Below are 15,423 nucleotides of genomic sequence, written 5' to 3'. Positions count from 1 at the left end.
GTGAATCCCTAGCATATCTGTGTAGTGGGAAAATGATTAGCAAAGGTTAGCGTTCAATCTACCATGGTTCATGCTCGATGAGATTTGTGTGTAAGTAAAGTCAAGCGACTGTGCTTGTAGCCAGAATGCGTATTATTCGCGATCATGTCCTCGTTCCGGTAGCAATTGCATTGCGGCGGCTGTGAGTGGCCAGGCTATCATGTGTTGGGGCGGGACCATTGTTCGAGTTTTATTCGAGAGCAGTTTGCGCAAAGGTGCTGGTATGATGAAGATCTAGATATGCGACAGACTGAACACGAATAGATGGAAAGAAACCGCGTTGTACGGCTGGGGTTGCCGTGTGATGGATGTTGAGAAGGTGAGAGGGTGCGACATCTGGCTGGGCGGAAGGGAAGGGGCAGCGGAAACTAGTCTCTTCCGGGGCGCGCTAGTCGTCATCTGGCCGATCATCTCCCAGCCACCGCACCCTTTTCCTTCCCATCAGACGAAACGTGTTCGAAACCACATGCTGCAGGTGTTTAAAGTGTTCCACATTCGCACCCACACTGGGAAGAACCTGAATAAGGCTGCAGCCTACATCAGAATGAGAACATGTGAATAGGTGACCCAACGTCAATGTGGGCTGCACGCTCCTTCGCTCAGCTTAATGCCTCTGCAACCAAGCCAAAACCTTCTCGGCGATCTCTAGACTGTTCCTCTCCATGAAGAACATGTGGCCATTGCCGTGAAGGCCTTCTTCTCCGAGCGTCATGTGCTCCACGTCCACACCTGCCTGTCGCATGTACTCCACAGTGCAATGATCGTACATCGCATGGTAGCTCGCCTCTGAAGTCACTGTCAGCACCGGTATCTGCGCCAAATTCACCAAATGCCTCGCCGGTTCATCCTGCATGATACATTCACTCGAATTGACGTCTCTTGCAGGAACAACAACAGTCTGGATGTACGTCGCATTGGGTCCCGCCGACGGCTCGTAAGCGACTTCGAGCTCAGTGATGCCGAAAGGTCGCGCGGGACCTGATCCAAAGATTCTTCCGATGAATGGTGGGCCCGCGGGCTCAAGTGCAATGATACTCTTGACTAGATGAGGGCGGAGGTCACCGACGCGCCATCCATAGGCACCAGCCTGGCTATGCGCGATGGTGTGCAACGGACCGCCGATCTTGTCGAGAAGAGCGGTGTATGCTTTCGCGTTTTCGGCTTCAGATATCACGTTGTCGGCCTGGTATTGAACTTGAGACGCATAGAAGGCGTCGAAGACTGGATCACCCGCTTTGCCAGTCCCGGGCCATTGGGTGTGCGACCGTGCTTGCGGCCAGAGACTATGCGATGACGTTGAGGTAAACAGCTGCTCGATCAGGGCCGTGCTGGAAGATTTCATTGTGCCTGTAGTCGGCAACCACGGAGAACGACCGCGCGATGGCTGATCGCTCAGATAGACAGTATAGCCGTGCGATAAGAAGAACGAAGCCCAGCCTGGTCGACCATCTGGTGTATCGAGAAAGGTTGTTCCAGTCTGACCAGTTCCGTGCATGAACACGAGGGGATAGTCTTGGGTTGGCTTTGCTGGGGTGAGCTTCTCAACATAGATCTGGTTGACCATGTACTGCGCGGTCGTATTTCCTACCTATACGATCAGCATTTACTGGGAGTTTAGAAAGAAAAGACTAGCTTGCCCTCTAAGAAGACTGCGCCCTGAAGTTATGTACGGCATTTGGTTTTGCAGTAAGTCAGAGTAAAATGCAGTGCACTCCTTCAGGGCATGGTACCTGTAGCTGGGAGGGAAGAGTTCAGTCGTCAATTTCGCGTGACTTACTGACAGGTTCTGATACTCCCCGCCAACGTAGAAGAACTCGCGTTGCGGTGTAGGCACCTCGCCAAAGCCATTGATCCAGCTATTAGCGTCGAGTAATGGCGCCAGCCAGGAAGTCACGTTGCTAAGGGATAGCATCGCGAGATCGGTAACCGACTAGAGGAGGTGCTGTTGGCTACGGAATAGCTGCAATTCTTGTGAAGAGTGAGAGCGATGGATGTATGTTCAGGTTGACGTGGTGGTGGCTTGGCAGCTTACATGCGCCTTCCACAACAGTAATAGGTCTACCGAATCGTTGGGTTCACTTCGCACCACTCCAGGGCTCAACATCATGCGAAATATCACTAGAACATCCACTGACTTTGCGACGCGCAAAGAAAAGGGTTTACTATCTACTTTCCAATTATGCATACTATCTCGGACTACGACGTTGGGGGCGAGCGCGACGAGTGGGTGGTGGCGGCGGTGATGTAGGCGGCACGCGTGCTTTTGATGTTGACCCCGAAGGGCGATGCTTCCCCGAAGTGCATCTCGCTGCACTATTCCGCGCGAGAAGTGTCATTCTTGAGGGTCTGAAATCGTCAGAGCCATGTACCATCAAACTATATAATCTATTACTTACATTGTAGGCGGCGAGGAAGTCCTCGTAGTCCTCACGCCTCATCCAGCCGTCACGCTGGTAGGCGCGCGCCTCCTCCGCGATCTCCAAAATGCGCTTTTCGCGCACGTTTCGTCGCCGCTGGAAGTACATGTAGGCGCCCAGCCGAAGCGACAGCACCACGAGGATCCCGAAGACCCAGACGCTGCCCATTTTGATGTTTGGGGACTACGTAGTACGAAAAACGAAAAATCGTCGACGAAGAAAAGGCGAGGAGACTTCAACAGATTTGAGAAGACGTTCGTTGCTACAGAAGAAATGTTGACATGCCTACGATACGGTTTTATGGACTCTACCGGTTTACTCCTTTCCAGATGCTTGGCTCACGACTTCTTCGTCCCACGCACTACCCACAACGGATCCAAGTGATCTGGAAGTCGCTGTGAACTCACAAGCACCGTCCCCTGATCATCAGTGACGCGCATGCCATTTTCATCCCTCGCGCAAAGATCCACTATCTGTACATCCTTCCATCCCGCGAAATGCAAGTAATCGCCCACAAACTCGAGTCGTGAGCGCTCATCTAGCATCATCCATCTTCTCACGACCTTGTTTGGAAAGCACCGGTTGCTAATAACGAGATGAACGCTTCCACCCTCTTTCGTGGCCTCCAAAAGTTTTTTGCAAACCTCTAGCGGGTTGTTGAGGTAGTCAATGCTGACGACGCACGTCGTTGCGTCGAATTGCAAATCCTGGCCATTTTCCCATGCAGTTCGTACGTCGTGTGGTGGTTTGTTCAGGTCGAGCACTCGCCAGCGAGCGGGGCCCCGGAACACGCCATTAACTGCCATTTCCTCCTCATTGAGTCCCACGCCATAAACTTCCAATTCTCCCTTCTGGATGGCTTCCTTGACCGATAATGGGTAGAACGACTTCCAACTCGTGCACATATCCATTATTCTGCCGGTCTTCGGTAATGCGCCATCGTAGTATTGTGTCAACCGCGCAATTGACGGGTCATCGATATGCGTAACGAGTCTGGGTTGTCGGTAGAACACGCCATCATCGTTTTCGTCGTATCGCACGAAATCGGAGTCGGTATACGGCCAGGTATCGTATGTTGGGGCATACGGGGTTGCGGGAAAGGTTGCGGAAGACATGTTTGCGACAGTGTAGCCGGCGAAGAAGTTGAAGGGGATGGAGCGGTTAAGTGATGAGTATGCGCGCCATGGGGTGGCGAGGTTTGGTTTGAGGCTACTAATATAGCGAGGGAGGGACATGAGTTGATGATATCAGGGAGGGCGAAGCATTGGAAGTTTGCTGGGAAGGCGCGTTCGGTTGGTGTGGGTGAAATACCGATGATGACGTCATGACACGCGGACTCACGTGCCGACGCGAAGTGCATTCCTTTGACTTAAAACTGCCGCCTCGTCAAAGGCTCTAGCATACATTAGGTCTTCGTACATTGGGGGATACGACATGTATCTAGTCGGTGGTTGCAGTGGAACTGGCCCCCACGACAATATCAGCGCCTCGCTGCAGGTACGGGTCGGCTATTCCGAGCATCGGAACTGGTATCCCGAGCTTGCGGGGTATCTCCATCCACTACCATAAAACTATCTTGACAATCGTGATCAATCTTCGAATGTTTGCGCCCAAGCTTCAGGATGACAGCTATCCTCACAACCGCTAGACTGGTCTTCAAGGACTCAGCTGCCCGACAAAAGGCCATTGACGCATTCCACAAGATCATCGAGTTCACCGCACCACACGAACCGGAGGTTTTGCAATATGTTTGCGCGTTACCGGTGGATGACAGTTCGCGGACTGAGATATACATGATTGAGGAGTAAGTTCATAAGTCGGATGGATTACAATGTCGCTAACCGTGCTAGATACGCAAACCAAGCAGCAAGTGATGCGCACCTGACTACCAAGCCTGTACAAGGTCTTATTCACCTGTTCACTACCGGAGACGTCCTCGCTCAGCCACCAGAAGTCCACAACTGCCCGATTATCACCAAGAAAACATCATCACCAGTACCGATCTCATCAAATTCGGCCATCGTTCTCATGAACATTCCCTCCAAACCGGACGCATCCGCCACCCAAGAGGCCGAAAAGTGGAGCGAGCTGTCGCAGATCGTGATGAAGAGTGTGAAAGGCGTAAACTCATTCACAGTCGTCGCAGACCGAGAAACAAAAAGTACACGTGTGGAATGCGTACTACAGAGTTGGGATTCGTTTGCCGCATACCAAGAGTTCATGGTTGATGGCCGGAGAGATGGGGCGGATTTGGTGAAGATCAGGCCGATTGATGGCTTTACTGGACGTGATAGTTCGAGCAAGTTGTGAATGAGAAGTCAGATAATAGCAGCGACTCAAGAACTTGTCACGACTATCCACTCTGCTCATGAGTCCAACTCTTCGTCTGCGTGATCCACATATCAAGCCAAAAATCGTGAACTGGTGATCCCGCCTGACTAACCCCGCGAGTCAAGTGTCGTTGCCCATATAGATGATGCCAGTAGTCGCCTAGATCTGCTCTCGTCGTGCCGTGTATGCCGTACCGCCGCGGGAGAATGTCGGCAAACCATCCGAACGAGCGATGAGGCTGGAATGAGGTGTTAGTGTGTGGAATTGGCTAATCGCTGGACATCAAACACCGGCGATAGTAGACTGACGCACTGCGGAATGATGAAGATGTCTCTAGTGTTAACGCGGGCTAGCTATGATTTCAAGAGTCCTAAGACTTCTTTGTCGCTCTAATACGACGCATAATCATTGCCGTATTAGTAGAAGACGATGGCGGTGCGAGCCATACCTCAACGCTCTGAGAGGCTCCGTTGTGTTCGACCCAGCAATTCAGTCGACGAGGACAGTTGTGGCCACGATACATGCGATACCCCGGAGAGCGTACGACCTCGGGCCAACTGATGTTATGGTTGACGGTTTGGCACTCGAAATGCGCCATTCTGGATATAACCCATCCTCTATGTGGGTTTACCTAGTGCATACTTAGCCCCGCGTGTCTCCTTTTTGATGCTGGTCGGCCCAAAGTTGTGTTCAACGTTGGCGCAAAACTTTGCGCGATCATGATTGCGAGTTGGGCCTTGTGCTTACTCTGCTGGTCGATACTTCGACGGCATCGTGCAGTTCTCGGACGGATCTAGGGAAAGAAAAAGAAGTAGCGAAAAGATTGTGAATTCGACATACCTTGTTCCAGCGAAGATCGCTCACCGTAAGAGTATCTTCTGGCCCACCGTCGTAACTATCGCTAGCATCCAGGTACGAACCCGGACAGTGCACCTTTTCTGCGTCCTCCTGGCTTCTCTCGATACAGGATTGAACAAGCTTCGTCCACAGCCATTGCCCTTTCGGGTTCCCTTCCACTTTTTGACGATCACACCATTTGTAAAGTTCGGCGCAGTGTCGGGCGGGTTTGATGCCATGCCACATGGTCGAAACCAGTATTGTGTCATAGACTATGGAGCGGTCGCAGCCAGCTTCGATAACAGCAAATCGCACGGTGTCCAGGTCGGCAGGTCGGCCTAGGCGTCGATTGTGGTTGAACAGCTCTACTGCCTCAAGATTGCGTTCCAGCATGGCATTCTTTCTCGCAGTAATAGTCGCATGCGCAACTTCAGGGTTCGTCCAGTCGACAGTCATCGCTGTAATCCAGAGTAAGAATCGTAAGAACTCGACTTTGTCTTGGGTCAACGAGCCCGTGAATAGCTTCTTCGGTAGGCGTCCCTTCACAAAAGCGAGCCGAGGAAAATGACTTCTAGAGAAGACCATCTGTGTGGCATCTTGGAAGTCGGGCGGCCACTGGGCGTCGAAGCAGCCTTCATCTGTCGTCAGGCCACAGAGACATCCTGCGGGTTCAAATCGTCGCACGATCCACGACTTGAAGAAATCCCACGTCATCCATCTGCTGGCGAAGATAAAGGTTTGAGCCGCTGTCTGCTCGGCGCGCTTGCCTCGTACCTCAGTGAGGTAGTAGTCGCATGTTGAGTTGTAGATGTACTCGGATGACAGTCTTGCTGCGATGTGATGCGAAGCTTGAATGAGCGCGATGTTATGGTCGGCGGCGATGAAGATGGGTTGGAGAAGCTCGACGGGTAGACACTCGATCGGGGCGAGACCCATTTTGTGGATGAACAGCAGGATAGGTGAGGTGAAGGTGAGAATGAAGCAGTCGCTGATTCGCAAGGAGCCAAACGTCACGAGGCTGAAGTTATAAACGTGTTCCTGCAAGACGTCGACGCCGCATCGTGGACAACTCGGTGTAGCATTGGCCGACTAGGCATCAGCCCCGCATTTGCCCATTGAGGTATGCCGCTAATTACCCCACGCGGTGCTAGCGCGGTCGCGGGTGTCATCCGAGGCTCGCACCCTTCCATCGCAACAACATCACCACCTTCTTTTCGACACCAGCCTAGGGGACAGGCGCACCAATACTTCTCCCCTGGATTACGCGATATAGATTTCACGAAAACAGGTCTCACTTCACTACGCGCGACCAACGCGAGACCGAACTGCATCAATTGAACATTCACCACGATCGCGCGTTATGATACTGATGTTAGGTGCGCGTCGACCCCGGCCTGAACTCACCTGCTCAGAACTCTCAGTATTTCATGTAGAGTAATGCGTGTCTTGATACGCAGCCGGGCCATGGTCTCCAAGATAATGCTCTGGAAGCCGGTGACTTCGCTGATTTTACACGCTCCTAGGAGCAGTCGCATCGAAAGAGCTCGAGAGACGCGTCTTTATTCCAGGCCGACACGATGAGCAATTTCTGTCGATAGCGAATGAGATCAGATTTTCAGGAACCTAGCGACATTAGGGCGGGGTACTTTTCGGCATTACAGCGGGCGCAGTCATGCATCAGCTTCAACCCGTAAGCCTCAACCCGTAAGCTTCAACGCGTCGCTGTCAACTCGCGCAGCTTCGGTATATCCGTCCGTACCTCGCGCATTTTCGCTATAACAGTACCGCCTACATAAGGGAGAGCTTGGAACAGCTGTGAGAACACCATCTTTACACGATGGCTGATCTCGACCCGAGTATCTTGTTCAATGTGAAGGGGCTAGTGGCTGTAGTCACGGGCGGAGGAACAGGTAAGGAAGAGATCTTTCCTACATGCAGGGTTATTAATTCATGAATAGGCATCGGATTGATGATAGCGCAAGCACTCGAGGCGAATGGTGCGATTGTGTACATCCTGGGGCGCCGAGAGGAAGTACTGAAGCAGGCAGCCAGCACAGCGGTATGCTCGTCAAGCGACGTTCTAGACTATGCTGACGCGTTGTTTTAGAAGCATGGAAACATACACTACTTCAAGACCGATGTGACATCCAAATCCGATCTCTCCGCAGCAGTCGACCAAATCGCCGCCAAATCCGGCTACGTCAATCTTGTTGTCGCAAACTCCGGCATTCAAGGTCCAACACTCAAAGGGTTGGAAAAGGGTGCATCAATTGCCGAATTCCGCGACCACCTATGGAACTGGGATATGGACGAGTTCACGCAAACCTTTGCGGTAAACACTACATCGGCTTTCTTCACGGTCGTTGCGTTTCTTGAGCTACTCGACAAAGGCAACAAAGCCGGCAACATCGAGCAGAAAAGTCAGGTTATCTGTATTAGCAGTGCGGGCGCTTTCAACCGCGTACCGATGGCAGGGTACGCGTATGCTGGTTCCAAGTCGGCGGCAGTCCATATCATGAAGGCATTGGCGACGACGTTGGTGCCTTATGATATCCGCTCGAATGTGCTTGCGCCTGGTTGTAAGTCGAAGCATCCCCTTACTCATGCCTTTTGCTTACTAACGTCCGACAGTGTACCCCAGTGAGATGACCGCGGGCATGCTCAATCAGGAGACGTGGCCGAGGGACTTCATACCCGATCAAAGAGCTGGCAACATCAAGGATATGGCGGGCGCAATACTATTCCTTACTAGTAGAGCCGGAGGTTATGTGAATGGGAATGTCTTGCTTACCGACGGGGGGCGCTTGAGCATCCTGCCTGCAACTTACTGAGCTAGCCTTAATATTCAGCTTGGACAGGAAGAATGTAGTGTGCCCCGCCGTACAATATGTACTCAAGCTTTGCCAACCGCAAGGGCCGGCGCGCAAATGCTTATCTACCCGCGAATGTATGACGTGTTAGTTCGCGATCGTGAATTTCTGGCTCGATTCGGTGGGTTTTGCTGGCTTGTTCATGTTCTGTGGTGTGAGACGGTGGGTTCTGACGCGTATTTATCCGGTCAGCCACCAAGAGCTTGTGCAAGGCCGCCGATCACTCACTGTCATCGAAGCTGAAGAACATCGAATGCCATTACTATTAACTAATGCACAACAACTACACTATCGTTACAGCTCCTTGCTTTTCGTGTGGATAGGATAGGCCCATGGGATACGACCTTGGATACGGTCCTCACCAATGACGTAATCCAGTACCCTACTTTGCTTCATGCGCGGAGCGACAACGTACTTCATGAGAAGCCACTGGAAAGCGTAGAGCGGATAGATAAACCTGCCCACGAACCAGTAGATCGGCGTCGCCCAGGCGTGGCTGCGAGTTGCGGCAGCCGAGACACCAAAGTCAAAAGCAGTTGGCTCTTTCCGCGAAGACTGGTATTCCTGGAAGACTTGTTGGAGTTCCTCGAAGCTGATATCGGAGCCTGCATTCGACTTTGTTGCGTTGTGCAGTAGATTGCAGAGTAACGCGACGTCTTGAATGCCATTTGTGAACCCTAGGCCTGCATTCGGCGTGAACTTGTGACATGCGTCGCCGGCGAGCACGATACGTCCCAAGCTCCAATGCTCGAGCACGCCTTCGTCCAGATTTGACATGCCTGCGGTCGAGCTGTCGTAGATGTCTTTGACCTTTAAGTCATCATTGACAGGCCAGTCCGCGAAGCTAGCGGCAAATTCGTCCATTTCCTCCTTTGTATATCGCTTCGGCTCCTGGGTCGGCTCTGGCAGTTTCTCGTACAGCAACAACCAAGCACGTTCACGGCCGGTAATCCACATGAGCGATCGGTCTTTCCCTTGTGTGTTGTTTCCTAGACCGGCTGCGCATGGGCGCGGTGTGTTGGACCATAGACAACGGTAGTGGGCGGAGAACGGCGGTTCCGGGTTGCGGCAGTTTGAGAAGCGGTCTTCTGCTGAGAGCTTGTGCATGATTTTGCGTGTTTGGCTGTGTACTCCGTCGGCTCCAAGGACCATAGATCCGGTGAACGTCGTGCCGTTCGCGCAGGTGACTACGACGCCGGTCTCGGTTGTTGCGATGTCGACTACTTTCTGGCCGACATAGTATTTCTTCCTTGCTTCCTCGGGAAGGCCTTCTAGGAGAGCTTGTACGAGTTCGGCGCGATGGAATGCGATGGGCTCAAGGCCGAAGCTGTGCTAAGTTAGTAAAGTTTCAAGACGTGTTGGTCAGTTGACCGGAACTTACTTCTCCTTGACGATCTGAACTGATGTACCGTCTGCGAACTTCTTGCCATCCTTTGTGAAAGATTTGTTGTTCAGCACTCTCTGTCCGATTGAAAGCAGCTTGTCAAGCAAACCGAGTTGTTGCATTATTCGCATCGCATGTGCTCCGAGAATGAGGCTGGCGCCAACATCGACAATAACATCGTCCCTTCGTTCCAGAACGACGAAGTCAATGTTGGCTAGATGTAGTGCATGAGCGGCTGTCAGTCCGGTCGGTCCACCGCCGATCACGATGACTTTGAACAGTTGGTTTGCCATACTGTGGGCTGAGAGTTTAGGATGTGGAAGATGTTCTCCACCCCACAAGCTTTGAGATGCTATATATCTGTACACGCGACATTGGGATCAAACTGGGCGTCTGTGGGTCGTGCAAGTGCCGATGAAGGCTGGCCATGTAGCACATTGTACGTAGATCTCGGGAACCGAAGTACACCCGATTGTGTGGATAACTTCAGCATGCTCGGCCGAGGAGGTTGAGCAACAGTCACAAGAAGTTCGCACTCTCGTCAGGACTGTGAGGGTGAGGCTCAGCGAATTCGTTGCGACAGCAGCGTAATGCCGATGGATTTCTTTCGAAGGGCGCGCGTGAGCCGAAGACGCGTGCGACCAGGTGATGCTTGATGACCCTAGCCATCAAGAAACCTCATTGTTGCATACAAGTGACAACAGGAATGTCAAAAAGTGCGACGCGCATGATGTCGATGCTCAGTGATGGGTTCTGGGGGTTTACTGCAAACAGTGAGAGAATCGAGGAACTGTCGCGTAAGCATGTGAACGCCTGATCTTGTGAGTCAGGCCGCTGCGACCCGGTGACGACGCATCTTGTGCATGCTTTGAGATCGTGAGTGTGAAGTAAACACTGCTTTCAGGTTTGCATGAGGCGAAAGCGCACAAAGGGGTTGTTCAACGTTGTTTCTATGTGATCGTGATGATGTGGACATCCGCAGAAGATCGGAGACCCGCTGCCGCCAACACTAGCGTGCCAAGCTTCGATCCTCATCCCAAGCTTGTCGGGATCTCAATCTCCGCACCGCCGTTCTTCCACGCATCCTCAGAACAACAGCGCCAACTCTTCATTCGAGCAAAGAATCCTGAAAGACCCAGAGGCTACGTTGGCGTTGGAAAACCCAATTCGCATGTTTTCATCTCAATGTAGGCAGCAGACCCGTTCGGTTTTTTCCTTTCAGATACCCTCCTTTATCCACTTCGTCGCCAACTCGAGACATACCCTAGCATCAAGCCAGGGAGCGGTCGCAAGTTCCCTCTGAAAGGATCCAATGTTCCTAATCTCCGCTATGTCAAATCGGAATTTCAGGTTCGATACGCGAAGTACCGCAGCGCCGTTTGCATCCTGGTAAAACTCTGCAGTCTCCATATCATCGAGTGCGCTGTTGTGGGCGATGGTTGCTACTGCACGTAGATCCTCTTCGTCTATCACCAAGCTTAGAAACAGGCCCTGCGCCACGACGTCTATCCACAAGTTATGTGTGTCCAAGTACGGGACGGCATAGTTGATGTTGACTTGAGGATGCTGCCGGCAGTATTCGGCCAGCTCGAACATGACATCTTTGGATTCAAGCGACTGGCTAAGCTTTGGCACCTGTCTATGAGTGCTTGCCCAGAGGCTAATGTCGCGGAAACATCCCCGTTTATTCGCTGCGCAGCTCCGGATGAAAGTCAGGAAAAGTTGTCCAGGGCCGAATTTATCACTCCAGTGGGTAAGAAATTGCACTCGATTAACTTGGAGCTCCAGCCCCGCGGTCTCCTTGTACAACTGGCGACAGGTCAATTTCAGCTGATTGAGGTGGTCTTTGCAATTTGAGCGGGAGACTCCGTAGGGGATGAAGCGTGGGATGTTGTGGCCGTCAAATCCGTCGTCGCGAGACACACCCTCATAGGACCTCACACCGCTGTCAAACTTCAAACCGTCGTCGTCGTCGTCGGTCTGGAGTGCGTACTCGTATATGCGGTTGCGCAGCTCGCCAGGCAGTCGGAGCAGAGGGAATGTGCTGTTGGCGATGGTCGAATGCATCTTTGAGCTTTACGATCTGTCAGTAATTGCGAAATAGAAACGGGGTCTACGAGTGACTGACCTGGACGTGGTCTTGGAGCTTGATGAGAACCTGGTGCGCTTCTCGCGGTACCAGCGACGCAGACGATGTCTGAAACCCCCCGTCATGATGGCGCAGGGAACGACACACTGGAGCTGAATACCCAGTGCGCGCGAATGTCGTTGTTTGGCAAAACTTCTGCGCGGGCTGGGGAGCGAAGATTCTCGCCGTATCGGATCTTTCTCACCTTCACTTTGTGCACGGCCCACGTTCTCTAGCCCGTCTAGTGTGCTATCGGTATCACAGTCTTCCTCGCGGCCATCGCCAGTACTGCATCCTACATACCCGCTGACTGCAGCCCCGTACTGGAAACTTCCTTCACCACGACTGACCATCGCACCTGGTGCTGCCAGCTATGCAGGCCACCGAGCATGCGCCCACGCACATGCCTTCGGATGCGGACTTGCTGAGATCAGGCATACCCACTGGCCGTACCGGGATCGCTTATCTAGCAGCATGCGAGTGCTCCATTTGCCAGACCCAGTATCGCAACTTCGTCTGCCAGTCCATTGACGAGTACGCATACGTCGGAGAGCGCAAAGACGATGGAGCGCAAGCCCTGCTCACTTCGTACGTCAAGCAGATCATGGAAGACCAAAACTTCATCCGGGCTGAACTGCAGCGACACGGCGATGGACTACTTGATTGGTGGCGAACACGACGTCCCAGTGGTAGAAAGGCCTTTCTTGACCAGGTAGCACCGCAGCTACCGAAGACGAAAGACACACAGGCCGAATATCAGGGCAAGCGGCATACTCCGGAATACGCGGACTTCTTCGACCCTCAAAAGTTGTGGGTGCTTAAGCAAGCTGATAGGAAGAGTAACCGCCACGCATTCTTACTACCCTACCTCACCATACCAACACTCGCCAAGGAATCGTTCACGCTATTCGCTCTCCTGTATACCCGCGCCAATGCGCGACTAGAAGACTGGGCCGCTTTTGACAATGACCAGTTGACTGTCAACTGGAACTGTCCTTTCCTAAATGTTGAGTTCAATCCAGGGTGCGTTGTGCTCTATGGACCAAACTATGGGCAGCTTAAGAAGTGGAACAAGGAATCAGTACACAGGGGCGATTACCTCGGCTTTCCACGTGCGCAGATACTCCTAGAAGCACAGGCTATACTGATGGCGACACTAAGACGCATCTTGGAGAACGCCATCGAGCGCATTCCTCGAAGCCCATCCAAAGTCCTTGATTCGTTCGTCGATTTCGTATCCGTGGGTCGTCTATCCAGCCAGACTAGCACCGCATGGTCTAGCTACGTTCAGCAAACCGTCTTCAGAACCGCCAAGACTCGACCTTCGCGCCAGATTTTCCGACGTGCAAGCCCATATCGAGGACATTGGAGATCAGCTATGGCTCCTCCAGACTGAACCAGTCTATCTTCGCCGGTATCCACGTGTAATCGGCCAGACGTCCGCGATCCACGCGTTCGAGAGCTCCGATTGGCCTACTAAAGTGCTTCTCATGGAGATCAAGACTCTGTTGGAAGCATGTTGGTTCTGGCAAGGCGTCCTTGTCGAGCTAGAACATGCAAAGGGCATCTACGATCGCTTTCGGGATGCCATTGGACAAGGTTCTGCGCTGCCGACCCAGGTAGAAAGTGCGCTTGGGGCGCTGGAAGCCTTGTTGGAACAAGGCATTGATGTACGCGGAAGGGAGCTTCGTTGTCTCGTTCAGGATCGTCCCGCCTTCTCCGGAATGTACAAGGAGGTAAATGACGAAGCCACCAAGTCGCGTATCACTGGACTTAAGGAAGTATCCGGTAGACCAGAGCCAGCTACCGAATACGACACCCATCGTCTTTGGTGGTGCCTGGGCAATCTGCTCGGCACATACGATACGACAGGCCGTCTACCATATCCACTACTCTTTGGAATTCTTGATGACCATCTCGGGGCTGCTGGCGCGAACGAACGCAAGAAGATGGATAAGATATTGTACGAGCGTTTCTCGGATTTCGCCACAATGCTGAAGCTCTTTGAGGCACTTCGCTTACACCGTCCCACCTATGCGCTACGTGACTCAGAGTGCTGTAAGACCACGGAAGATCGCCTCGGATGGAGACGTATGCGTCTAGCAAATCACATCCATTCCTCTCCTGATAGCGTGCGGCGTACTCTGAAAACTCTTCAGAATACTCAGCCTCCAGCGGGAGGTAAAGGCGTGAAGTGGCTTCAAGCGTTCGATGCCGATCATGCTGCGCTACAAGCATTCTGGCGATCATTGCTCGTCTACTACCGAGGATGGCATACGCGATGTAAGTTTAGTATGGAAGATGTCACGTACTACCTACAGGCCCTGCAATTCTGGGAGAGCGAAGACTATCGCAAGCAGCTTGAAGCCAAGCGTCAGTCCGTCGTCTCCGCTATCGAGAAGCGCGTCGACGTAGGCGATGACATCGCCTTTCTTCCTCTGCCTATCTCAGCGCCCGTCGCCTCTTCGTCGATCACCCACGAGACCAAACAAAAGATCAAGACACGGGGAGCTCAGCCCGTTGGCGAGCTACTTGAAGCAAAGGATCACACCGCTACGAATGATTTGCTCATGCGAATCGAGGTACCGAAGCGTGCGTTTACCATGTTCCGCGCCATGTATCTCGAAACCTTACAGGAGCGCTCTGCTGAGATTGCCTGGGACGCGTTTGTGCTCAGCATGGCTGACGCTGGCTTCTCTTCCCACAACGGCGGTGGCTCGATCGTGATCTTCGAGGAGAAAGCCGGCCTGGGTAAGATCATCTTCCATCGCCCGCATCCGTCGTCGAAGATCGATCCCGTCATGTTTCAGGGTATGGGTCGGCGTATGAATAAGCACTTTGGATGGAGCAGGGAGACGTTCGCTGTAGCTGGTAAGACTGGCAAGGCTGGAGGATAGATGGGTCGAGATGAAGGAGGTTGGGCCTGGTGAGTACAGCTTTGCAAGTAGGATGGACAAGACATGAAAATTGGTGCTGCGGGATTTGTTGGTCCTCAAGACTTCCTGGATGGCTGTTTTGCCGCTGATGCGCTTTCATGCGCTCAATCACGCTGATAGACACCTCTACAGCATACTAAATCCCCTACATGCGCCTACGTAATCATGTATCTTGAACGTATCATGGAATGTTGAGGACTTCGTATACTCGTAATGTTACAAATGTCTTTCGAAATGACTGCGTATACCTACAGGCTACAACCCGACAGACGAAGTCATCATTTCTTGTACTCCCTATTTTGGAGCTGCTGTCTCACAGAAAGCGAGGGGAGAGCAGGACACATGTCGGTAAACTCCGCGAATTTTGAGAAAAGGAAGGAGCGCACATGCCCATTTCGATGTGCATCTTTTTGACAGCGCGGAGGCGACGTATGATCGAGAAGAAAGAAGCAGAAGGTATTGAGCTTTATATAGACGCCCA

At 52.5% G+C, this 15,423-nt stretch overlaps 9 protein-coding genes across 9 annotated transcripts; 3 read left to right on the top strand and 6 right to left on the bottom strand.

The window, feature by feature from the left end:
* Nucleotides 1–643: 643 nt before the first annotated feature.
* J4E90_010190 (uncharacterized protein) lies at nucleotides 644–1,642 on the bottom strand (the record flags this gene model as incomplete). Its single annotated transcript, XM_051439705.1, has 2 exons — nucleotides 644–1,606; nucleotides 1,634–1,642. 2 exons carry the CDS (start codon nucleotides 1,640–1,642, stop codon nucleotides 644–646), a joined length of 972 nt encoding a protein of 323 aa, XP_051286359.1.
* Nucleotides 1,643–2,352: 710 nt separating this feature from the next.
* On the bottom strand, nucleotides 2,353–2,624 carry J4E90_010189 (uncharacterized protein; the record flags this gene model as incomplete). The annotated part of the gene is made up of 2 exons (XM_051439704.1): nucleotides 2,353–2,385; nucleotides 2,436–2,624. 2 exons carry the CDS (start codon nucleotides 2,622–2,624, stop codon nucleotides 2,353–2,355), a joined length of 222 nt encoding a protein of 73 aa, XP_051286358.1.
* A 170-nt stretch (nucleotides 2,625–2,794) lies between these two features.
* Nucleotides 2,795–3,691, bottom strand: J4E90_010188 (uncharacterized protein; the record flags this gene model as incomplete). Its single annotated transcript, XM_051439703.1, has 1 exon — nucleotides 2,795–3,691. The coding sequence occupies one exon, from the start codon at nucleotides 3,689–3,691 to the stop codon at nucleotides 2,795–2,797; it is 897 nt and encodes a 298-aa protein (XP_051286357.1).
* A 387-nt stretch (nucleotides 3,692–4,078) lies between these two features.
* On the top strand, nucleotides 4,079–4,766 carry J4E90_010187 (uncharacterized protein; the record flags this gene model as incomplete). The annotated part of the gene is made up of 2 exons (XM_051439702.1): nucleotides 4,079–4,260; nucleotides 4,307–4,766. 2 exons carry the CDS (start codon nucleotides 4,079–4,081, stop codon nucleotides 4,764–4,766), a joined length of 642 nt encoding a protein of 213 aa, XP_051286356.1.
* Nucleotides 4,767–5,504: 738 nt separating this feature from the next.
* On the bottom strand, nucleotides 5,505–6,560 carry J4E90_010186 (uncharacterized protein; the record flags this gene model as incomplete). Its single annotated transcript, XM_051439701.1, has 1 exon — nucleotides 5,505–6,560. The coding sequence occupies one exon, from the start codon at nucleotides 6,558–6,560 to the stop codon at nucleotides 5,505–5,507; it is 1,056 nt and encodes a 351-aa protein (XP_051286355.1).
* A 901-nt stretch (nucleotides 6,561–7,461) lies between these two features.
* On the top strand, nucleotides 7,462–8,455 carry J4E90_010185 (uncharacterized protein; the record flags this gene model as incomplete). The annotated part of the gene is made up of 4 exons (XM_051439700.1): nucleotides 7,462–7,534; nucleotides 7,583–7,683; nucleotides 7,732–8,203; nucleotides 8,256–8,455. 4 exons carry the CDS (start codon nucleotides 7,462–7,464, stop codon nucleotides 8,453–8,455), a joined length of 846 nt encoding a protein of 281 aa, XP_051286354.1.
* A 333-nt stretch (nucleotides 8,456–8,788) lies between these two features.
* On the bottom strand, nucleotides 8,789–10,171 carry J4E90_010184 (uncharacterized protein; the record flags this gene model as incomplete). The annotated part of the gene is made up of 2 exons (XM_051439699.1): nucleotides 8,789–9,821; nucleotides 9,876–10,171. 2 exons carry the CDS (start codon nucleotides 10,169–10,171, stop codon nucleotides 8,789–8,791), a joined length of 1,329 nt encoding a protein of 442 aa, XP_051286353.1.
* Nucleotides 10,172–11,096: 925 nt separating this feature from the next.
* J4E90_010183 (uncharacterized protein) lies at nucleotides 11,097–12,092 on the bottom strand (the record flags this gene model as incomplete). Its single annotated transcript, XM_051439698.1, has 2 exons — nucleotides 11,097–11,952; nucleotides 12,007–12,092. 2 exons carry the CDS (start codon nucleotides 12,090–12,092, stop codon nucleotides 11,097–11,099), a joined length of 942 nt encoding a protein of 313 aa, XP_051286352.1.
* A 287-nt stretch (nucleotides 12,093–12,379) lies between these two features.
* On the top strand, nucleotides 12,380–14,903 carry J4E90_010182 (uncharacterized protein; the record flags this gene model as incomplete). The annotated part of the gene is made up of 2 exons (XM_051439697.1): nucleotides 12,380–13,246; nucleotides 13,398–14,903. 2 exons carry the CDS (start codon nucleotides 12,380–12,382, stop codon nucleotides 14,901–14,903), a joined length of 2,373 nt encoding a protein of 790 aa, XP_051286351.1.
* Between the last annotated feature and the right edge of the window lie 520 nt (nucleotides 14,904–15,423).

This window comes from Alternaria incomplexa (genome assembly GCF_024043165.1).
Source record: "Alternaria incomplexa strain BMP 0042 chromosome Unknown scaffold_20, whole genome shotgun sequence".
Classification (NCBI taxonomy): Eukaryota; Fungi; Ascomycota; class Dothideomycetes; order Pleosporales; family Pleosporaceae; genus Alternaria; species Alternaria incomplexa.
Note: the sequence above shows the minus strand (reverse complement) of the source record. Positions and strands in the feature narration are given on the sequence as shown.